This window comes from Ostrea edulis, chromosome 1, assembly GCF_947568905.1.
Source record: "Ostrea edulis chromosome 1, xbOstEdul1.1, whole genome shotgun sequence".
Lineage (NCBI taxonomy): Eukaryota > Metazoa > Mollusca > Bivalvia > Ostreida > Ostreidae > Ostrea > Ostrea edulis.
In genome coordinates, this window is record NC_079164.1 from 61,179,597 (window position 1) to 61,205,095 (window position 25,499).

A 25,499-nucleotide genomic window follows, 5' to 3' on the forward strand; every position below is an offset into this window, starting at 1 on the left:
TCAAATTTTGCCCCAACTCTAAGGTCCTAGCTTACAATTTATGTACCCCTTGTCCTAAAGATACTGCATACCAAATTTGAAGGGTATTCATCAAGAAGTTAAAACTGTTCAATTATTAACGCACGACGGACTACGACAGACGCAGACCAATAGCGATAGGTTATCCGAGTGACTTGGGTGACCTTGAAATGTGTATTTTTTCATAAAATTTTAAATAGATCATAATTTCATGACATCCATCAGCATTTTTCTATTATAGCATGTTTTAGAAAATTGTGTCCATTTTTCATCAAAATAAAGTGCTCTTAAAAACTTGATTTCATTTGGGGGGGGGGGCAAATTAAGCCCTTTCCTTTGAATGATGGATATTTACTTTCCAGCAATATTCCTAAAATCCTCACAGAGCTGCATCCATCTATTGAGATCTGTAGTTAATACAATGCAGATTTTACAGCACCCCTTAAACAAACAATACATTTCTGAGCGTAACATACAATTTAAATCACTTAAACTGATGTTTCTTCAACGGATGATCACTCTAAGAGAAATTCCTCTGGAATTTAGTTTGATGTACCTTAAGACTTCAAAATTTGTCCAAAATGCAACATTCATGAAGAATTTCAACATCATATTTGATGATTAAGTAACAACACAGACATACGTGAAATGCCATTTGATGGCTAAACTAAGCAATAACAACAAAAAACCTTCATCCCATCTAAAACTCAACTTCTCTACTATTTTCCCAGGGCTATGCCTTAAGACATTGAATGTGTTAGAGCACATCCTACTGATGCAAGGTCAAACTTATCTTCTCCAATTCGGTGTCTCTAACATATTTATCTATCAATTTCCAGGCTTGTACCCAGGGAAGGCGTGCAAGGTGTGAATGCAAACCTTGAAAATCTTGAACTAGTCAAGCTAAATTTTGAGTTACAAATTAGCAATAGCAGTATTTAAGCCCTTATTTTGTGATTTTCATCTGCTCTCGAGTGACATTGACTCCACCCCCCCCCCCCTCCCCCTTTCTGAACCCTCAAGGATAATTTTAAGGGGACATAAACAAGTATCATGTCTTTCATCAAATCAGAATTACATTCCTTATTTTATAGAGATCATTGAGATTCACACCAACCCCTTCTAAAACATCTTGGGTACTGGCCTGATAATCAAAGATAAAACTAACAATTTCCAAAATTTCTAGTTATAAAACTGGCCTAAAATTAGCATTGTGAGATTTGAGATTCACCAAGTGCAAAAAAAATTATGAGGACCGTGTTTCATAATTTTAAAAAACTATTCATTGATAAATTCTAATTCTTCTAAAACAAACATTACAACATGATAACTCTCATATTCATAGAATGGAGGTACACAAACATTGTTCAAAATGCAATTCATGATTTCCATTCTAATCAAGGAAATTCAGCAACATATAAAATATTGAACACTGCACTGATGAAGGGAGTTTGACAGTCTTCAAGAAAGAACAAATAAACTTTGTAAACACTCTGAATTAGAGCATTGAATAATTACTGTCATATTATCAAAATTATGTTAAAGATATCTCCTTTTCAAAATCGATATATGAAAGTTACACAGAAAAACAGATAAATTCACCAAAAAAAAAAAAAATCAGTCAAATTATTGACAAAATATGAATATCACAACAACAAAAACCCTTCAAATAATGCCATTTCAATGTGCAACATGAAATCTTAATAGTTAACAACTGCAACAAAACTTCATAAACCAATGGCATTGTAGGAAGTGTAACAATGACAACCGAATTTGTGTCAAAAAATTTCACACCTTTAAACTGGCTTTACAACTGTACATGTGTACACTGTCTACTATTGACAATATCAATACAACCACACCTGTTCACAAATATACTCACGGAATTGCCATTTTTGTTACGAAATGTTATGAGCATAGAATTATTCTCTTCAGAGGTCATGTTTTTAAAAAAGGTATTGAAAAAAATTGAATTCAAAATTTTCAACTTGGATGATAATTTGAATTTTAATCTTCTACAAAACAAAAAGAAAAGATGCAAAGAATCATGAATTCCTTATCAAAAGCAAAAGCTGTGAAACTGATACAATGCAGTGTATCAGGAGGTGGACATATAAAATAAATTCAATTACTCTGACCTTTTTCAAATTTTTGGTTGGACTCTAAATCTATCTCGTCACTGAGAAGTATATAAAAAAAAATCATACAATTAATATAACCTTTAAACTATCCATGCCAATATGAAGCAATCTGCAGGTGTCAGTGTGAAATCTCAATTTAAAGCTTCGGCCTCTTCAGCGTATATGACTACAGCCACTTATTTTCCAGTAAGATATGACAAATTGTAAAAGTTCAGACTGTCTCTGCATTTAAGAACATACTACATGCCATATCAAAACTCTGCTCAGGTGACAGCAATCAACATCTGTGAGGTGTACCGTTCCAAATTTCATTTTTGAAAAGAGTAGACCAAGATATCAGTGGAGATCATGTGAAGTGAAGATCATTGTGTTCACAGCCTTTTCCCCGCTTCCTCTTGGTTCAGATTTCATTGCTTCCAAATTCCAATGTGTTGTTACTGGCTTTAAAACATGTCTATGTAAGATTAAACACAGAAAGCAGTACAAATAGAGTCCGTTAAGAGAGCCAGAGAGAAGCAAACCTTGGAAGGAAGAAGATGGCCAACACTTGTGTTATATCTAAACAAGCATCCACTCTGTATCACTGTTTCTCTATCACAACTATCTCACTACACTGAATGCTGTTCAGAAGAAGGATTTGGGTGTCAATTCAGTGTGTTTTATGATGAGTCTTTTTTGAAAAGAGAGCAAAAAAGCAGGGTAGGCATGTTCATTATTTTTGATATTTGCCAGCCTGCTAGCCATTTAGAATGTCTGCATGCACAGTAACACTTGAAGAGTTATCAAACTTTGTCATCAGAAGTATCATATAATGTATGATAATTAGGGGGTTCAAAATTGGACGTATGCAACTCATGGTGAATGGCTGTACTCCCCACATTAATGGCATTAGTCCTTGTTACAGAAGGGTCATGATAATGATTGCTGTTTGACATACTGTGCGACCGGGACAACATGTTGCTGGACGTCGTTCGGCTGTCAGGACTTCCCCCGACTTTCAGTGGAGAATGACCGACTTTATCTATGGCAGAGGCAGAATGAGAATAGTACGGAGGCGGGCTCTCTTTATCATGCACAGTCTTGTTGGGTGGGGGTCTAAAGCAATGTTGGTAACCATCAGATTTAGGCTGATATTTCAAAGCCTTTTGACTCTGTTGGTAACCCTCCTCTCCATCTTGAGAGATGGGTATTTGTGGTGGTAAGCTAATGGTCATGTCAGTTTGCATTGAATGTTTCAGTATTCGTCGTTCACGAAGCAGGGCCTCTTGAGGGTCCGAGATTTCTTGACTGGCTGATACACAAGATGTGGACGTAGCTCCACCAAATCCTGCCTGCAATATTTAAATCATAATCAAAACAGTGAACAATATTCATCAGAATTATTTCTTTCCTATTTTCTACTTGCTCTTTGATCTTATATATATATATATATATATATATATATATATATATATATATATATTTTGGTCTTTAAAAATAATCGTGTTACCTGTGTGCTTTTTTATACCAAAAAATGTGCATACTCAGGTGATCATAGAGACCCATGGGCCTCGTTATACTTTGTGTACAAGATGATAGACATATTGGTACAACTATCATACACCATTGATCACATCGAAGTGAAAGTCATTTTTCTACAAGTTCTAAAAGCCCAAATATTCAGTACATTAAGTAGAATGGAAATATTGCCTGGGTTAGGTTTTCTTAAAAGTAAGTCATACTCCAAAGTCAAGGTCACAAGGTTAAAAACTTTGGTACCAAAAAGAAAGGTCTTTTCACAAGGAGACATATATGAAATATGAGAGCCCTATCACTCACCATTCAAATGTTATGAACAAGGTTCAAGTTTCAGACAGACAGGAGAAAACAGTATGACCCCGGGGGCTTAAAAAAATTGATTCCACACAACTTGGGAATGTTTGCATTTTAATATGATTTTGTGTAGCCCTGCTATTCTTCTATATTTGGTTTCCCATATAAAACTTTGATCCTCTATTGCTTCTGAATTAAACTTGACTCTGCACTACCTGTAGATGCCTGCATATCAATCTGACTAATCATGGCCTTCTTAAGAAGAAGATTTTGAGAGATATTTTCCTATATTATAAATTCCCATATAAAACTTTGATCCCCATTTCAGTATTGTGACCCCACCCTACCTCGCAGAGGGTCATAATTTGAACGAACTTGAATCTGCACTAATTGAGCATGCTTGCATATTCATATGATTAATCAATTGCCCTGCTGTTTTCTATAGATTGTTCCTATAAATTCCCAAGAATAACTCTGCTTCTCTATTCCGACCCCAACTTACCCCCTGAATCTGCATTACGTGGAAATGTTTGCCTATTAATGTGACTTATCATGTCCTGGAGAAGATTTTTCCTTTATATTCCCATGTAAAACTTAATTAGATTAATAGGATGCATCTTTTCGATTGATTAATAAATTTATGGCATAAATATATCAAATTTACTTTGTTTTTTATCCTAAATATTAAATTAATTAGAATAAAATCATTAGCGATTTGAAGTTAATAAACCCATACTTTTGATTTTGTTTTCCCGGGATACATTTTAAAATTAGATTGCCCGGGTTGGGGATAGATCTCTCGACTTTTGTTGTAGTTCTTATGGGATTCGGGTTACAATAGAGCCTCAATACCCCTTGCTTGTTGTAAGAGGTAAAATCTGAAGCCCCGTGTCATAGCAGGTGTGGCGAGATAAAGATCCCTCCCTGCTCAAAGACTGTAAGCGCCGAGCATAAGCCTAAATTTTGTAGCCCTTTACCGGCAATGGTGACGGCTCCATATGAGTGAAAGATTCTCAAGAGGGACGTTAAACAATATTCAATCTTATCGGATGATTCAGCTTCGTCAACCATTTTTTAAATTTTAGTTAAGTCGTGGCAGGAATATTCGTATCATTAAAAAAATACTGACGTCGGCGATTTTCGATTTTCAAAATGACAATCAATTATTCACATCGTTTCAGTTATAGTGACCGACAATCGAAAGTCGGCGATAATCGGTACATCACTAGTAATGACCCAACCTATTTTTGACTTTTCTGGATTATTTCCCTATTGGAAAGAGCATGGCCTTTCATTTGAAGAACTTTGAATCCCTTTTACCAAGTATAATTTGTATCACGTTCGATTGAAATCTAGGTCAGTGGTTCTGGAGACGAAGAATTAACTGATAGATGAGTGAGCTTTCAGCTCAGGTGTGAGCTTTCAGCTCAGGTGAGCTAACAAGAGGTCCATGGACCACATCACTCACCTGAGTCACCTTGGCCCATATGTAAAAATTTACCCTATATATTCCCATGTAAAACTTTGATTCCTATTATGGCTCCAACTTACCACGCAAGCCATGATTTTTACAAACTTTAATCTGCACTATGTCAGGAAGTTTTCATGTAAATGTAAACTTCTTTGGCCCAATGGTTCTTGAGAAGATCTTTAAATCTTTAAAGATTTTTTTCTATATATTAGTAGGTAAAACTTTGATCCCCTATTGTGCCCCCATCCTACTCCTGGGGGGAGGGGGGGGGGGGGGGCATGATTATAACAAACTTGAATCTGCACAATGTCAGGAAGCTTTTATGTAAATTTGTACTTTCCTGGCCCAGTGGTTCTTGAAAAGAAGAATTTTAAAGATTTTCCCTATATATTTGTAAAACTTTGATCCCCTATTGTTGTCCCATCCTACCCTCAGGGGTCATGATTTTATCGAACTTGAATCTACACTATGTCAGGAAGTATTCATGTAAATTTCTGCTCTTCTGGCCCAGTGGTTTTTGAGAAGATTTATTTCAGCAAACCTTAAAGCCCTTCACCCAAGGATGCTTTTTGCCAAGCTTGGTTGAAATTGGTCCAGTGGTTCTGGAGAAGAAGTCGAAAATGTAAAAAGTTTACAGACAGACGATGGACAACAGGCGATCAAAAAAACTCAATTGAGCTTTCAGCTCAGGTGAGCTAAAAATTGGTTGAAATTAATTCAGCTCATGGTCTCTTTCAGAGAAGAAGCTGAAGATGTTCAAATGTTTACAAATAGTGCCCAGTGATGGGGGAAAACAAGACAGCAATAGGTCACCTGAGTGACACAGGTGACCTTAACATGACCTAAATATAGGTCAGAATATACGAGTTGCTTCCAAATGCCACTTGTATATTTACATGTACTCCATGTTTGAGCATTTTTACAGAACTGTATAGATTTCAAACACTGAGTAATGATAAAATCAATAAGATGCATTTGTGTCACCAAGTCCTAAGCCTCTGTCATAAATCGTTCAAGAGCTATCACCAATTTTAAGGTTGCAAACAGACAGACAAATACTGACAAACAAACCAAACACAACGAGAACTGTCCTTTCGGGACTAATACCCCCCCCCCCCCCCCCCCCCCCCTTATAAAAACAGACTTCCTAAGATCAAACCAGAAGTTGTCTAAATCAAATGGTTATCTTTTATTTATATTGAAAATGTTGCTTTAAACAAGAGGCCCACAGGCCTTATCGGTCACCTGAGTACTAGTGAAAAAATATCACTACTCCCAAGGGCTATGAAATCCAGAATAGATTTCCTGTTCTGAATATCTAAGCTAAATTCTAATGTTAAGCAACAGTATAAAACAAGATGTGTTCTTAAATTTTCACTGCCCTCAAAAGTGCATACACTGATGAAAGGCTATACATAATATAATAGGTATATTAACATTAAAACATCAAAAGATACGACTAATTTGGATCAATCCTATAGAATCAAATCCCTGGGTTGTGAAATTCACCATTTTTTGTACATCTTTTTCTACTATTCCTAAGTATGCATTTAGATTCTATACAGTATCAGCAAACTTACACATAAATACTATTTACTTTAGTTTGGCCTCACCCTGGGGTCAGAACCCTACTCTGGGGATCATCAAATTTACAATTTTGGTAAAAGACTACCTGCTCTTTCTAAATGTCCATTTAGTTTCAATTTAGTATCAATAACACTAAAGAAGATGTTATTCAAGTGTTTTGCACATTGACACTATATAGTAGGTTTGTCCCCACCCTGGGGTCAGAACCCATACCCAGAGGATCATGAAATTTACAATTTTGGAAGAGGCCTTCCTGCTCTACATCACCATGCATTTAGTTTTTCTTACACATGTGCGGTTATTCAGAAGATTTTTGAAAATTAGTCAATTTTGGGCAGTTTTTGCCCCGCCCCTAGGGTCCCAGGAGTGCTGGAGTCCTGAAATTTACAATTCATGTCCCCCTTGTGACAAAGATGCTTCATACCAAAATTGAAAAGAATTGGACTGGTAGTTATCAATAAGAAGTTAAAAGTGTTCAATTGTAAACTCAGGTGACCTAAACAGTCAATGAATCAATAAAATATTAAAATATGTCCAGTGATGCTCAATATAAACACTATACCATTAAGTAGGATTTTCAGAGAGTGTTATTATTTATTATCATTTCTCTTACCAAATTATATGTATGCCTTACATAAAATAATAATAAAATACATTCAATCCAATGGGCCCCTGGCACCAGTGGTGAGAATTATGCGGGAGTATCCGAGGCTATTTCATCTCAACTAACATCTAAATATGTATACTTTTTAATAAATGATGGAATTTAAAATAAAATATGAAAATACCAGGTGTACATCTTCATATGGTGAGTAATGAGTGTACAAATTTTCAGAAAAATCCATGCACTAGTTTCTTAGAACATGCATCAACAAAATTATGTCTACAGACACACAGAAAGACATGGTGAATCCAATATACCCCCCACAAACGAAGTATAATAACACCCCGACCCCATCCATTGAATCTTCAATCTCTGGGGTCTAAAATGACATTTCACCTTGTAGTCAGATCATGTTAAGCCTACTTCAAACTTAGTATCCTTTATATATTCATTAAGATGGATTTATCAATTCAAACCTCAGAAATTTGGGATCTGGGCCTCAACTGTCGATTTTCCACGTCCCCACGGTCGCGATTTGTCCACCGACGCAACATGCGACGTGTCGATTTACACGGGCTGGCTACACAGATCAGGATGGCCAAAACAGGCATTAAAGTAATCGTCACAATAATGACCACAACTCGAGTGACTGTCGCTAAAATAGTAAAAAAAATATCAATGTGCATAATCGTACAATTACATAGATCACCACTAATTATTGCTGCTTTGAAATTTCTTCTGCTTTGAATTTTTTTTTTTTACCTAAAGTACATAGCACAACACTTAGGAACAGACAGTACAATCAAGTATTAAACATATAAGAGTGTCTCAAGAAGAAAATCCAAGCCTTGTATTTGTACAACGTGGCTTGTAAACAACAGTCTCTAAGCATCTATTCTCTTTGTCATATAAAAATCAAACCCATCAACACCACACATTTATCACCCGACCAGACAGATTTCTTCATCCTAAGTGACTTTCCGGGTCTCTCACTGTGTAATTAATGATATTTAGTCTAGACACTATATTCCTTCATTGGTATTACCACTAAGAAAAGGCTGGCCAAGCCCCTCAAATTCTCTAACATTACAAATATTTAGCTCCTCCTCAATCAACATTCACAATAAAATGCTTGAATTATTTATTATTTTAAACAGATGGTAATTAAAGAAATGAGAGTGTTTTACAACGACTGATAGCACACTACCAAATTTCACCCATCATAGAAAGTTTGATGATCATAGTAGATCCTGACCTTGCATGAAGTCAGAATATTACTGCTGTTACATGATGAAGCTTTTGACATCTGTGTTCATTTTTATGACATGACCGTTGCATGAACCCATGACCTTGACCTTGAGGCTCATCACAGATATGCTTCAAGTGTCAAATTCAATTTTGCAATACTGTGACACAAGATCCTCTATGCCTCAAATCAATACTTCGACAATGACAGACAATTCCTCTTCAGTTTCTTCCAAACACTTGAAAATGTAAGCTGTTCATTGGATGTCGTGTCTAAGCCAGAAACCTGCCTTTCAACACTTTGCAAGCTGGCTATAATGCATGAAGCTGTAACAGCTAAGACTTTTCCAATATTTAAACATGTGCTCATTAATGTGCTGATGAACCCATATATATCCTTCCGCCTCCTTAAAACAAAATATTTATATAATCCAGCATCTCTCAGACAAACCCTAACTTTTCTTCTTCTTTGTCCGGTTTCTGATAGATAACAAATTTCATATGCTGCCTCCCAGAAAAAACAAATGTTGATTATTTTTTTAAATTTTGGCAGACTAATCAACACAAAATACATGCAACATTGTATGTCTGATCAAATAGCTGCAGCATTCCTTACTGCTCACTGAAACCTGTCACTACAAATGTATCATCCTCATACAACTACTCAATATACAGGAAAAATTACTAAGTTTTCTGCGGGTACTTTTTTGGTACATTTTTCAAGGAAAAAGTTGCTTCAGGTACCTTCAGGGTACATCTCATTTCTGTAAGGGCAATTTATACGCAACAGCATGTATACATTTCTGCGATTTGAATACACAAAGTATACATATGTGGTCAAAAGTCTACCTTAATTGGACAGAAAAGCAGAATTAAATTGCATGCTTCCAATTCCTGTCTGATCGTTCTTGTGAGTGTTACTATAAGTGTAATAAAACAGCAGTAACAAATTCTAAAAGTCAACCTGAACTTGGATATTTCTCGTGGGACTTGGCAAAAATTGGTCCCTCAAGTCCTGGACATGAGCATGTAAAAATGATAATTTCACACCCTACTAGGAGTTAAAATTTACTTGGAATAAGTACATTTCTTTATCCACTTAACCTAATGACGAGTACTTTCCTTTTCAATCAACTCCTCACTCATTTTATCTTGTTTGCAACATTTGTTAAATGAATAGTGTAAACCACATTTTATTCCTGAAAACATTATTTACACCTAAGCCATTCGCAAAAAACTGTTCTTGCAAATAAACTCTTACACATAGATTGATTGATTGTTAGTATATTGTTTAACGTCCCTCTCGAGAATTTTTCGCTCATATGGAGACATTACATTGCCAGTGAAGGGCTGCAAAATTTAGACCTATGCTCAGCACTTACGGCCTTTCAGCAGAAAGGGATCTTTATCATGCCACACCTGCTGTGAAAAGGGGCTTTGATTTTTGTGGTCTCATCTAGTTGCCTCTTACGATAAGTTAGGAGTACTGAGGACCTATTCTAACCCAGATCCTCACGTGATAGAAGACTTAAGCAATGAAAGTTATGTCACTTAAATAAATACATCATTGTATCCTCATGAAAATAACATTTCAAAAATAAAAGTGACCGACAAAACCAGAACATACTGGCCAAATATTGCCAAACATGGCTACTGTCAATTTTCTAATGCTGTACTTAAACTCTATGAGAATCTAAATGTGAATCATTGCCCCCCAGGACTTTACTATCTAGTTAGCAGATGCTACAATTTTAATTACATAATGTACTCAATAATCATATCTAATAAAATCATCAATGACAATAAACATTCGGCATTACTTTGGTTGCTACTGAGAAATGGCATCATGCAATGCCTGCTTTTGAAAATAGTTATGAAATTTGGAATTTTTAATACTAAATTGGATGAAGTGAGTGGTCACAAGAGGAATTTGAATGCGTGCAAATAAACTAAACAAACTGTAACATTGTGGTTCTTCAGAGATTTTTAAACAGAATCTCTATATGTTACATGATCCTTGCAGATGTTTTCCTTAAAGTTTTAGCTATCCTGGTTTAGTGGTTCTTGAGAATCAATAATTTCACTGTTATAATACCTAATTCATCTCCCCTTGGAAAGGGGTATGGTCATTTACTATTCAAAGGATATTTTGTAGCAAGTTAGGTTAAATTGGAAACTAAAGTTGAGAGGAAGTTGAAACAAGAGGCCCACAGGCCTTATCGGTCACCTGAGTACTAGTGAAAAGTATCACTACTCCCAAGGGCTATGAAATCTAAAAAAAAAATAAAAAAATTCCTGTTCTGAATATCTAAGCTAAATTCTAATGTTCAGCAACAGTATAAAATAAGATGTGTTCTTAAAACTTCAATGTCCTCAAAAGTGCATACACTGATGAAAGGCTTTACATAATATAATATTTCTATTAACATTAAAAGATATGACTAATTTGGACCCATCCTTGAGTCAAAACTCTGGTTTGTGAAATTCACCATTTTTATTTTTTTTGGTACATGTATCCTTTTCTGTTATTCCTAGGTATGAATTTAGATTTTATACAGTATCAGCAAACTTAAATAAGTCCTTCAAATCATTATAATTTTGACACCACCTTGAAACCAAACCCTTACCCCCTAGGATCATGAAATTTACAATTTTGGTAAAGGACTACCTACTCCTTCTAAAGATCCATTTAGTTTCCATGGCACTAAAGAAGATGTTATTTAAGTGTTTTACACATAAACACTATATACTAAGTTTGGCCCTGCCCTGGGGCCAGAACACCTACTCCAGGATCATGAAATTTACAGTTTTGGTAGAAGCCTTCCTGCTCTACATCACTATGCATTTAGTTTTTCTTGCACATGCGGTTGTAGAGAATAAGATTTTTAAAAATTGCTTAATTTTTGGCAGTTTTTGCCCTGCCCCCTAGGTCAAAGGGGTGCAGGAATCCTGAAATTTACAATTTATGTCCCCCCTTTTCCATAGATGCTTCATACCAAATTTGAAAAGAATTTGAATGGTAGTTATCAAGAAGAAGTTGAAAATTTCTATTGTTCACAAATTCAACGAACTTACCATTTTGGCCCCACCCTAATATCAAATACCTAATACCCCTGAGATCATCAAAATTTACAATTTTTGGTAAAGGACTACTGCTCTTTCTAAATATCCATTTAGTTTCAATTTAGTATCAATAGCACTAAAGAGGATGTTATTTAAGTGTTTTACACATAAACACTATATATAGCAAGTTTGGCACCGCCCTGTGGTCAGAATCCCTACCCTGGGGATCATGAAGTTAACAATTTTGGTAGAGCCTTCCTGCTCTACATCACTATGCATTTAGTTTTTCTTACATATATGCAGTTCTAGAGAATAAGAATTTTGAAAATTGGTAAATTTTGGGCAGTTTTTGCCCCACTCCTAGGGTCCAAGGGGTGTAGGAGTCCTGAAAGTTACAAATTATGTCCTCCTTGTCCCAAAGGATGCTTCATACCAAATTTGAAAAGAATTGGAATAGTAGTTATCAAGAAGTTGAAAATGTTTAATTGTTAACGCACAACAACAAATTGCAATAGGTCTCTTGAGTTTACTAAAAAAACGTGAAAGGTTAACAGTTGATAAAAGACAGACTGACAGCAGACAAATAAACAGCATTGAAACAAACTTTGGTCAGAATAGTTTACTTGACCTTCCTGCTATGGCGAGTAAACAATATGAGGAGGCCCATGGGCCACAACACTCACCTGAGTCACTTTGGCCCTGTCATTCTTTATCAGAAAATTTTTACCGTCTTTAATTCCATGATAAATTTTGATCCCATACTATGACCCCAACCTAGCCCCATAGGCTAATCATGTTTGTTTTTTTTACCAAACTTAAATCCATACCACATGGGTTTGCTTCAACATGAATATGACTAAACTGGACTTGCTTTTCTAAAGATTAACCCCCTCCCTATATTCATGTATCATATAAAGTTTAGCCCAAAACTTAACCCCTGGGTCCATGGAAAAAAAAAAAAAAAGTCCATGCAACTTTGACATGTTTACATATTGACAAAATTTAGTGTGGTCCTGCCACTCTTGAAAAGATTAAAAACTTTGAATCCCTATTGAAGCCCAAAACTTAAATCAAATTTGAATCTGCACTACATTGGAATGCTTGTATATAAATTGGTATGACTAATAATGGTCAGTGGTTTTTGATAAATAAAAAAAAATCAAAGATTATATATATTCCAATGTATAAATTTGATCCCCTATTGAGGCACCATCCAACCCCCCTCTCATGATTTGAAGAAACTTCAATCTGCAGTACCTAAGGATCCTTGCATACTGATATGACAAATCATGGACCTGCTGGTTTTGAGAAGATTTTTCAAAATGTCCTTATCTATTGTGATGTAAGAATTTTATCCCCTACTGTGGCCCCACCCTACCCCCCCAGGACCATGATTTAAAATAAATTGGAATCTGCACTACCTGATTATGCTTGCACATTAATCATGACTGGTTTTGAGAAGATTTCCCCCCATGTATTAACATGTAAAACTTTGATCCCCTATAGAGACCCCATCCTACACTCTGGGACAATTATTTCAATAATCCAGAGTTGAAGCTGCATGAACTGTGGATGCTTGCATATTAATATGTCTAATCATGACACTGCTGCTGTATATTGCCATTTAAACTTTGTTCCCCTATTGTGGTCTAATCCTAAGGTCATGATTTGAACAAACTTCAATCTACACTACCTGAGGATGTTTGTATATTAGTATGACAGATCATGGCTCTGCTGTTCTTGAGAAGAAGATATTTAAAGATATTTCCTATATATCCCCATGTAAAACTTGAATCCCTTATTGTGGCCCATGTTATCCCTGGGGATTTAAACAATTTTGAAAACAAAATTGAGATACATTAAACCCAACAACGCTTGGAAGAAGAACATTCCAAATAAATTTAGTAGCAGTGGCTACTATGAACATGCACCTATCTAAGAAGCATACTAAACAAACCAATGATTACCAGTAAATCATATTTTCAAGGAGGATACATCATGTATACATACATTTTGTAAAGACCATTAACATGATTGATTCTTTTAAAACTTAGAAAATATAGCAAAAATACATTATCATCAAAAGTTGCTTTTTCCATCACATGCACTTACTGGAAGCTGTTCCTACAGAGGACTGGGGACAGTTTTGCTCATCTGTCTCGTCCTGGCAATGGTATACTTGATCACAAATTAGGCTCTTATTTTCCAAACAATGGGTTCCATCACAAGTAAAAACACAGTTATCTGAAAAACAGACAGCATTGCATATCATATTAATGAAATGTTACACAAATTTCTGAGATTTATGCCAATGGGGTTACAATTTGGTTGTCAATCTGTCCACCTGTCTGTTAACGGGAGGACACAGAACGTTATCAATATAAAAATATATTATTCAGAGTGCACTTTGCTACTCACTAGATTTTGGGAAAGATTCAGATATGGAGAGAAGACTTCTGGAAGATGAATTTCTCCCATTAAGTTAGCAGAGGTTTGCTGTCTCTCAATGTATTTAATATTTGTCATTACAAGTTGCAGATTAGTTGCAGATCATGCTGACTATTGCAAAATTCACAACAAGAGGCTCATGGGCCACATCCCAGAGCAGCTGCATTCTCCCGAATAAGGCTAACGGCCAGACAACGATGATTAGCCGGACAACAGGTGATTAGAAAAGCTCACTTGAGCTTATAGCTCAGGTGAGTTAAAATTATGCAATCCAGGTAATCTTTAAAACTCAAAGTCCACAGGACCACAATAAAACTTTGAAAGACTGAGAGTTATAAGTTTATTGAGTCCAGAAATTGGCACATTAATCGATTTTTACACTAAACAGATGTAAATCTGTCAATATCATGTTTGGGTGGATGGTAAAATGATAACTTCGTTTTCCTTAAATAATACTGTATTAGTGGATTTTTAGCGATTTTTCCATAAATTGGGTACTATGTATATTTAGTGGAAACTAATTTTAGCAATTCCAGGAAAGATAACTATGACCTCCAATACGGAATAAATTGTTAGTATCAGGCTTAATGCCATGTACTCTATTGTGTGGGGGACCACAAGACTAGGAGGAAATTAAGTAAATTCTGATATCAAGGATATGCAACTTTGAGAGATCTCATTCATTTTTGATGAGGGACTTCTGGGATTGTGACAGAAAATATTTCTAAACGAATGTGCAGTTTTAGTTCAAACTTTCCCCTGTACTTCTGTCATTAGAGCTTTACAGTATGAGCTAGCATTTTGTGCTGGCTTGCTGCATTCGGTATTAATACACAAAACACCGAATAATTCATCATTTCCGAATTTCTCTCTGCATAACATTTTGCAAAGTTACAGATGTCCAATTGAAAAGTTATGGTCATCAAAAACAAGAGGCCCATGGGCCACATCGCTCACCTGAGTCACCTTGGTCCTTATCTGAAGACTTTCCATATATATTTGCAAGTAAAACCATATTCCCTATTGTGGCCTCAACCTATCCCTGGAGACCATGATTTTTACAAACTTGAATCTGCACTATGTCAGAAAACTTTCATGTAAATGTCAACTTCTTTGGCCCAATGGTTCTGGGAAAGATTTTCTCTATATATTTCTAAGTAAAACTTTGATCCCCTATTGTGGCCCCAACCTATCCTCGGAGGCCATGATTTGAACAAACTTGAATCTGCACTATGTAAGGAAGCATTTAGTAAATCTTAGCTCTTCTGGCTCATTGGTTCTTGTGAAGAAGATTTTTAAAGATTTTCCCTAAATATTGCTATGTAAAACTTTGATCCCCTATTGTGGCCCCAACCTACCCCCGGGGGCCATGATTTGAACAAACTTGAATCTGCACTATGTCAGGAAGCTTTCATGTAATGTCAGCTCTTCTGGCTCATTGGTTCTTGATAAGATTTTAAAAGATTTTCCTTATATTTCTATGGAAAATTTTGATCCCCTATTGTGGCCCCATCCTACCTCCGGGGGTCATGATTTGAACAAACTTGAATCTGCATTATGTCAGGAAGCTTTTATGTAAATGTCAGCTCCTCTGGCCCAGTGGTTCTTACGAAGATTTTTAAATGACCCTACCCTAATTTTGCATTTTTGTGATTATCTCCCCTTTGAAGGGGGCATGACCCTTCATTTGACCAAACTTGAAAGCACTTCACCCAAGGATGCTTTTGGCCAAGTTTGGTTGAAATTGACCCTGTGGTTCTGGAGAAGAAGATGAAAATGTGAAAAGTTTACAATGATGATGACAGACAACGGACAAATTTTGATCAGAAAAGCTCACTTGAGCCTTTGGCTCAGGTGAGCTAAAAAATTAACAAATAAAAGTTGCAGAAATAGTTTCTCAAATCAGTATGAATTGGTTTAATCATAAAAGATCTGATGATATATGATAAGTATATATGCCAAAAAAGGCAGAAAATATGCAAATTTGGATAAAAACATGATTTCCAAAAAACTTATTTCAACACATATGAACAAAAGACTCTGTAGGATTTGAACTCGGGATCTGCGGTTCACCAGCCCAATGCTTTAACCACTGAGCTACAATGTTAGACAAACAAATCGATCGATAAATATTTTCACAAAACATTTAAGTCGCCATCTTGTGACTTAGTGTCATAAAGAGTATAAGCTTTAGTGTTAGCGAGGTACCTTAACATTCATACTATTTTCCTCACTGACCTGGAATAACACACCAATACTTACTGAAGCTCTGATGAAAATTTATATCCAATGTGAAACCGCTCTGTTCATCTTCTACCCATACATATATAATCTTCAACACATTGGATTTGTAATGAAAGACATGGGGGGATTGGTAATTCTGAGATTTGCAAATCTTGTTGCTAACTACACCTAGATTTCCTCGAGTCTCATCACTTATGGTCAGTTCTGGTGGTAGGCAAGGCAGCAGTTCCTTGGGATCAGATCCCACTTGACCTGCTTGAGTGTCTGGCACTGTTCCAATGGAGGACTGAAATCCCACAAGATCAGTAAAGTTGAGGGCGATGATGTTGCTATCAGGAGGGGCTTTGATCAAATATTCACATTTATCGTAACCTTTCCTCTGGTATTCTAGTGACACCACATCAATTTTTTCCTTCTTAGAGTAAGTGAAGCTGCAGACTGCTGAAAGAAATTGCAAGTGTGGATTTACTGTATTGCTAATGAGAGTTATTTCCCCCTAAATAAATAAAACAAGAGGCCCACAGGCCTTATTAGTCACCAGAATTGCAGTTGAAAGTATCATTACCCCAAGGGCTATGAAATCTATAATAATTTTCCTGTTCTAAGCTATATTCTAATAATCAGCAAGCGCAGTATAAAACAAATGTATTCTTAAAAGTTCAATACCCACAAAAGTGCAGTACACAGATGAAAGGCTCTACATAATATATGTAACATTAACACATATGCCCCTGAAAATGTCCATACTGTAATGAAAGACTTTACATCATAATTTACTCTACATCGTCATAATGGCTGACTTTCCTTTAAAACATGGATGAAAATATGAGTATCAGCAATATTTGCCTATTCATTTCAAAACTCATCGTCTAACTGAGTATAGCTCAGTAGGTTAGCACGCCAACGACTGAACTGTAGATTGCAGGTTCTTCTTTCAGATTGCTTTCTAATAAAACTGCATTTTTGACTAAACAAAGCAAATTTGAAAGTTTTCAATTTCAAAATATTGTTGCATATATCCTCCACTTTTCATCCATATCAAATTTCTCTGGTGTAGCATACCTCCTTAACACTATATGACTATTTTGGACAGCCATCCTCATAATAAAGTCAGAACCCCGAGTTGCAAAATTCATAACTTTGGTATATCCCTTTTCCTAAATATGCATTTATTTTAAAATCAAAGAAAACATCTTTCAAATCATGAAGACAATAATCACTATCATAATTTTGGCCCCACCCTGATACCAAAACCCCTATTCCTGGGATCATGAAATTTACAATTTTGGAAAAGGGCTACCCGTGCTTCTTCTAAATATTTAGTTTCAATTTGTATCAATAGCATTAAGAAAGATATTATTCAAATGTTTTACAAATAAACACGTATATACTAAGTTTTGCCCTACCCTGGAGTCAGAATCTCTACCCTCAGGCCGATCATGAAATTTACAATTTTGGTAGAGGTTGGCCTTCCTATTCTACATATATCACTATTCATTTAGTTTTTCTTATAGACATGCGGATGCATTTAGAAGATCTTTGAAAACTGGTCAATTTTGGGCAGTTTTTGTCCCATCCCTAAGGCCCCTGGGGTGCAAAAGTCCTTAGATTTACAATTTAAGTCCCCCTTATCCCAAAAATGATGCATACCAAATTTCAAAAGAATTGGAATGGTAGTTATCAGGAAGTGAAAAATGTTCATTTGTTAACGCATGACACTGAATGACAAACACAGACCAATAGCAATAGGGTCACCTACTCAGGTGACCTAGAAAAAAACTACGGTAAAACAAAGAACTGACAAATTTAATAAATGGAACACAATGAAGTAGTACAATGACACTCCTCGAACACCAAATGATTAAAAATCTATTTCAGTGGAAGAAGTCCCCTCAGCTACAATACTAAAACCCATAATAATGGTCATGGGTGATGATGTCAGTCAGACAAAGCTCAACTGTGTGTCTTCATTTTGTTGCCAACTAATATAACTACAAATTCCCTAAATCAAACAGAAAAGTGGGCACATTTGGCTGGGTCTTAGATTCTTCCAGCTTTTTGTGTGCAAGTCCCAAGAAATTGAGACGTGATATCTCACAAGAAAACAAATTTCTTTGCAGACCTTGTTGTATACTTCCACAGCAGACAAACAATTATGAATGACACTGCATATCTTCCAGAAAATTAAAAATCTATACTGTCAGGTTTTTCAACTGGAGCAAAAAGAAAAATATCTTCAAAGCTCAATGGGCAATGAACAAACATTAATAAAATGAATACTTTCAAAATCCATGAATGCATTAACATGAATCAATACACGACTAGATCAAGGTTGATTGAGAGACCCATGACTCAGCAACGCAGTTAACATGCGACATATCACTTTGCATATACTGCATCGATTGCATGCCCAGTGATTTATAGTGTATAATTCAATCATTGTCCGAACACAGAATATATGATTCCTCATTCCTGATTGTCATATTTTCTTCCTCCTGCACAAAGTTAATTAATTTCATTATTCTGCTGTCAGTCACAAAACAACAGACCATTTACCCAATTTTTACTTCATCTTAATGCAACTTTAACCAAGCCATTAAGAATTTTTATTCAGACAGTCTGGTACATGCAAGTTGTTACAGCCTCTGTTACCTTAGAAAAAAAATCTCTCCAAATATTATTGAAGACTGAGAAAAAACATTTTCATTCTTTGAAGGTCCATTACAATTTTATGATTTTTAGGAATAATTAGTTGCATGAATTACTGACTTAAGACATTCACCTCAACAGACATAGTTTTCTTTTGAAAACATTCAGCTGATATTTTTAGGAGATTGGAGTGAAAATTTCATCCTGTGTACCTAATAACATTCCAGAAGCACATATTTCCACATTCCATTGCAATCATCAATTCAAAGTTATTAAAACAACAAACAGATGATGAATCATATTTCATGATGAGTCCTGAAAAGAGAAAACAGTGAACAGGAAAGACTTGATTTAATTACACAAAGCAACTTTGTGCTTAAATTAAATAAAGTAAAAGAAAAGAGGCGAGTTTCGTGTCTGTTCTTCCAACAATTTGAAAGACCAATGTTGATTTTTGACAAATACCATAGCCAAGAAACAGACTTCGACTGTTGATAATGAAGACATTAGACTATCGTTACACTCTAGTCCATTTTCTGATAAAAATCTTCCATCTCCTGTTAAATTACAAAATGTACAATTGATTATGTCTGCTTTTAAATATAGCTGGTTTTCCACATGATGATTATCAAGTTCTCTGAATGCAGTCTGTCTGCCTGTAATTGTTTTTTAGAGAATGAATGCATCAGAAAGGAGTCAAAATAGGCTTCACTGCCTCATCTTTGCAGTTTTAGATACTGTGACGTAACAGACACATGATATTGAATTCATGGTTATATCCATGATTTATATTACAATATTTCACAGTTTTCATTCTTCCCTGAAACTCAGAGTGAGTGCCTTTGAAGTTAACATATTTTGAAATCTTATTGTTTAATTACACTGTCATCCCCCATTTGTGAATCTGTTTTATAGCTATCACTAAGATGGTACCAACTAAAGACCTAAGACCCCATTTGATAAAAGGTATCAGAAATGTAGTTAGGCCCTACGGACAAGAGTACAGAAAGAAACAGTATGTGTATTAATGAAAAAACGGGGAGCACAGCATATGGTAGCCAATTCCTGTCATAGGTGGCTGAATGAAATCTCACATCACCTTTTTCTGTTATTTCCCAATGTAAGACTGCAGATAAGTTATGAGTCAAGAAAACACTGTTATTGCTACCATAAACAGTAAACAAATTACTTAGAGACACTACAGCTCATTTTCCACATTTTAATCAAGTGTTTTATAAAACTTGTATTGATAAAATGATAAAAATAATATTAATACTGACAATTTTGAACAATTTGGATGCATCAATTTGTTCTCAACTGCACTTTGAAGACCATCTGGAATTCAAAGGTTTCTTCATGCTGATTCGGACTTTTAAATGCATATTTACATCATGTGATTTGGAATGATAGCAAAGGTGTTGTGTAGAAAATTATTTAAATACCCCTTTGGGGATCCAAACTTGCCTTTCAAGTATGAAATTATTCCCTGCTTTTTATATTTAGTCATTATTTTAACAGAAACCCTTCCATGCTCCTATTGACCAATGTTTTTAAACTAACAAGTGACATGTTCAGACAAAAATAGCACTACTTTTTAAAGCAGTGTCTTTGCTAGTCCCAATGGCTGAGATTTAAAGGGGACCAGGACACCCCCCTCCCTTTTCTCCACCACAAATTGTGAAACTTCAGATTTGGCACCCAAAATGACTGAATTACTTTGGCTAATACTTGACTTTCACATGCCCCCCCCCCCCCCTTCAGAAATCCTGGATCCACCATATTTCTTCTAGCTCTTGGTTTTCCAACAGTCATACTGATTTCAGTTCATGTGCGAGTTTTACCTCATTATATTTTTACCTCTTTTTTTGGCAGAATCTGTCAATATTCTGGGTCTATCCACTACACTTTCTCTCACTGGATGACATGCTGCACTGTTTACCATCTATATGTGCATGCCTCTGAAGACCGAAAGGAGGAACGAGAATTTTCAACTTTAGATAAGTGTTATTTTCACAAAGTTCATACATTCAACTATGCAACAAAATTTGAAAAAGCTTTGGGGAAATTGTCATTTCATGATTTTTATGCAAGATGAGCTGTGGTGTCGTTACGACTGTAAATTTAGTATTATTTTTGGTACTGGATGTGAAGAAAAGGCAACAGAACTGACCCTTATCTGAACCCTAATAAACGTCATTCCGAATGTTATAAATCAGGTCCTCTAAAATTAAAATCTTGCACCAAATAGAAATAAAAATGCTATATAGTCATATAAAAGTGTTCTTTAAATTGTAACACCAATCATCTTCCTCAAAAAATTTCATTTGGCTTAGAGAATTTAAGCCTCTGTGCTCAAAGGTCCGGATACACATACACACCCCTGTTACTTTGCAAAGGTCCGGATACACATACACACTCCTGTTACTTTGTAAAGGTCCGGATACACATACACACCCCTGTTACTTTGTAAAGGTCCGGATACACATACACACTCCTATTACTTTGTAAAGGTCCGGATACACATACACACCCCTGTTACTTTGTAAAGGTCCGGATACACATACACACCCCTGTTACTTTGTAAAGGTCTGGATACACATACACACCCCTGTTACTTTGTAAAGATCCGGATACACATACACACTCCTGTTACTTTGTAAAGATCCGGATACACATACACACTCCTGTTACTTTGTAAAGGTCCAGATACACATACACACCCGTTACTTTGTAAAGGTCCGGATACACATACACACCCGTTACTTTGTAAAGGTCCGGATACACATACACCCCCCTGTTACTTTGAAAAGGTCTGGATACACATACACACCCCTGTTACTTTGTAAAGATCCGGATACACATACACACTCCTGTTACTTTGTAAAGGTCCGGATACACATACACACCCCTGTTACTTTGTAAAGATCCGGATACACATACACACTCCTGTTACTTTGTAAAGGTCCAGATCCACATACACACCCGTTACTTTGTAGCTGCAGTAGCTGTTTTACGCAATGGTCAAAAACAAAATTTCAGAATAGCCAGTTAAAAACTTATTCTGTCCCTTTAAGCTATTCTCTCTTGGATAATTCCTGCAATGAGATATGCAAACAGAGCATATCATGACATCCTTGAATTCCAACTATTCTTCATTCCTTAATATTCTTATCCCTTTCTTTCTTATCCATATCAACAACTTTCCATGATTTTTTGCCAAGGGACTGTTCCTTTGAAATATTTCAGATCGAACATGGTTCTGTACTGTACTAGGTCCCCTTCCTTTATAATGAAATCATATTTGGTACACCTCAGCCCTTTTTGCCTTTATCAAACTTGTGCTCCGACAGTGAAATCAAGAGATTTGCCAGTTAATAAAATGAGGAACCAGTAAGAACTACTGTATAGTGTTTTTTCTGTGGGTCAAAAATTTTGCCATTTCCTGGCTCAAAGGTATGCTACTAATTTTAGCGGAATAAATCTTGACGGACATTAGGAAGAGTTATCTCTCTCACAAATACAGAAGTCACAATTGGGTGCATATTTGGCAAGTGAAATTTTTGCAGAAAGCTATTTAACCGCTAAAATGAGCCAAATTTATCATCCCATGGAAAAAACCCGCTATGTGGTATTACATTCATTTTCGGATTACTGGAACCCGGACTTCCTGAATTTTTTTGTCAGATAATCTACCAACTGAATTGTCTTGCATTGACAATCAATCCAGTCTGACTGTCATATCTTTCCTTCCTTAAAAGTCTTACAGTTTATAGAGAGACAATAACTTTTACCCTCAGTATAGACATTTTTAACTGTCAGTTTCAGGGACTGGTCTAAGGCACCAAATTTAACAGGAAGGGGGGGGGGGGGGGGGTGTGCAACAGACCAGACCAGGATTCAAATCCGAGTCCCCTGAATTCTCTAATGAAATGCTGTATCTGGCACTGTTTGTGGAACCGATCTAATCATCACACTTGCATGGTACAAGGGGGGGGGGGGGGGGGGGGGGGGGGGGGACAATATTAGAAATTATATATATATATATATAAATGAAATTGAAGAAATCTAAACTTATTGGAGACAAATAGTGAAAATCACAAGAAATTCTCCAAGTTTGACTATACCGCCTTAATCTGAGTACACATGTAACTCAGCTGCCTGACAGTGTGATGCAACACGTCTGCAGCCAGAAATTATGTTATAGAGGGGTAAAAGTTGTGTACATGTTGAAGATTTCAATTAGGGAGTCAAAGGTCAACATCTTAAGGTCTTCAATCTTTCACCTTGGAAAGGTCTTGTTAAGAGGTAAACATCCAATAGAATATAGCAGAGCCCTCTCACTTACAGTTCAATAAATTCAAAGAATAATGTGTTTTGATTCAGTGGGTCTTAAAGATCAATGTCATGGTAACATTTCAAAATATAGGACTACTGGAAATTTCAGCCTTGCCACTGAGTACACCAAATTCTCTCATTTATAGTATAAAAGTTATAGCCAATGTAAAAGTGTTTTGCCATAGAGATAAGAAGCACAAAATACTGTATCATATCTTTGAAGAGCATATTCCTGAAATTCTGATCAAGTATCTATCACTAATTTTAGTTTACTTTAAACCTAAGCCATGAGTCAATGGCCACAATTCATTGTAAACAAAACCACCAGCCATTTCAAGAATTTGACCTTTCAACAGGATTTTGAATATACTGATTAAGCCAGTTGACCAGACCAGATCAGACACACATAAATGATCAGCTTGTGTTTATTAAAAATTAAGTACACTGCTATCATTAATAGTCTATACAGTACTTAAGCGTTTCCAATATGTTATATGCTTTCATAATAAATTAGATTCAACGATGTCTAGCATGCATACATGTTGAGCTACCTTCTCACTCTCATACTTCTGCATGGTCGATCTAAAGACTTAAAAAAAATTCTACCATTCTCAAATGACCTTCATATTACCTAATAACTTTGAGACAGAATCAAAGCAGATCACAAGCAACCTTAAAGTTAAGTATACATAAGCATTTCTATTTTTGTAAAAATATAACCTGGTCAAGAATACCCCAATTCTGAATTTTTCTCAATCTTAATTAGCTAAAACACAACATTTCTAATGGGGGAAGAAAAAAATGATATGCTAATGTCTGACTCTGTCCAATTCTGCATGAGAAGTAAACATTGCATTTCTTATCATGACCTTGATTTTCATTGGCCATTGTAACATCTTTCAAATCATGTTTGTCTGAGCTGACTGAGACACCACATGTTTTTTTCATTTTTTAATATAGGTTGACACTTCAATTCAACACCCCAAATTGGCCACTTAATAGCCTTAATCAGTGGCAGATCCAAGAATTAAAGTTTGGGAGTGGGGGGCAACTTCATGAGGCAGGGGGTCTGGGGGCCATGCACCTGAAGGCCCCCCAGTGGGCCCTGGTGGGGGCCCAGGGGGCTAAGCCCCTGGAGGCTCCTGGATTTTATATGGCTTGAAATAAGCCTTCTTTATACTTTCTCTCATTCTTAAGATAGTGAACTTAATTACACAATTTTTTTGGAATAAAAAATAAATTCTCCCAATAAAAGTGACAATAAATCTTGGCATATATTTCTCTCAGAGTGGAAAAAATGATTGCTTTCTTTATTGTTTTTTTTTTTTAGACAAGAGACCATGATTTACCTTAAATTGAATATTGTAGAGGGGGGGTGGGGGGTGGTGGGGGGGGGGGGGGTGGGGGGTGGAGGGCATGCACTGGGTGCTCCCCACCTCCTTAAATCCACCTCTGTCAATGAATATAATTTCTATGTCATTGGTAACTTCAAAAATCATCGAATTTCACTATTGAAACATGAAAATTAATAAAAAGTAGTCCTTCATGTATATACATGTATACCTTCAATTCTGATGACATTAGGATTAGAAAATTATCTGGGTGTTTAAAGTATCCCTTAACAATCATCAATTATGCTAAATATTTACTACATATCATACAGTCACTGATTGGGTCTTGACTATGAGGATAACAGCTGTTTTGGTTTGCATAAACAAAACACTTTTTAGGAATGACTGTCTAGATAGAAGGGGGGATAAACACAATGAAAGGATGAGGTAATTTGCATTATGAGCAAAGTTGATTATTCTGAAATTGTTCATATTTTGTTGTTGAAGTTACATATCCAAAATTATATTCTGTTAAGAAAGTCACGCCTTAA

The 25,499-nt window shown here is 35.9% G+C and overlaps 1 protein-coding gene across 1 annotated transcript in view; it reads right to left on the reverse strand.

Moving 5' to 3' along the window:
• Positions 1–21,239, reverse strand: part of LOC125648770 (uncharacterized) — a 54,674-nt gene extending 33,435 nt beyond the window's left edge. Inside the window, exons 1-5 of the mRNA XM_048875769.2 lie at positions 21,140–21,239; positions 16,652–17,074; positions 14,054–14,185; positions 8,110–8,288; positions 3,097–3,490 (exon numbers count right to left, since the gene is read on the reverse strand). Coding sequence (XP_048731726.1) covers positions 3,097–3,490; positions 8,110–8,288; positions 14,054–14,185; positions 16,652–17,074; positions 21,140–21,224 — 1,213 coding nt within the window. The 5' untranslated portion in view covers positions 21,225–21,239. The remainder of the gene's footprint in view (positions 1–3,096; positions 3,491–8,109; positions 8,289–14,053; positions 14,186–16,651; positions 17,075–21,139) is intronic.
• Positions 21,240–25,499: the final 4,260 nt, after the last annotated feature.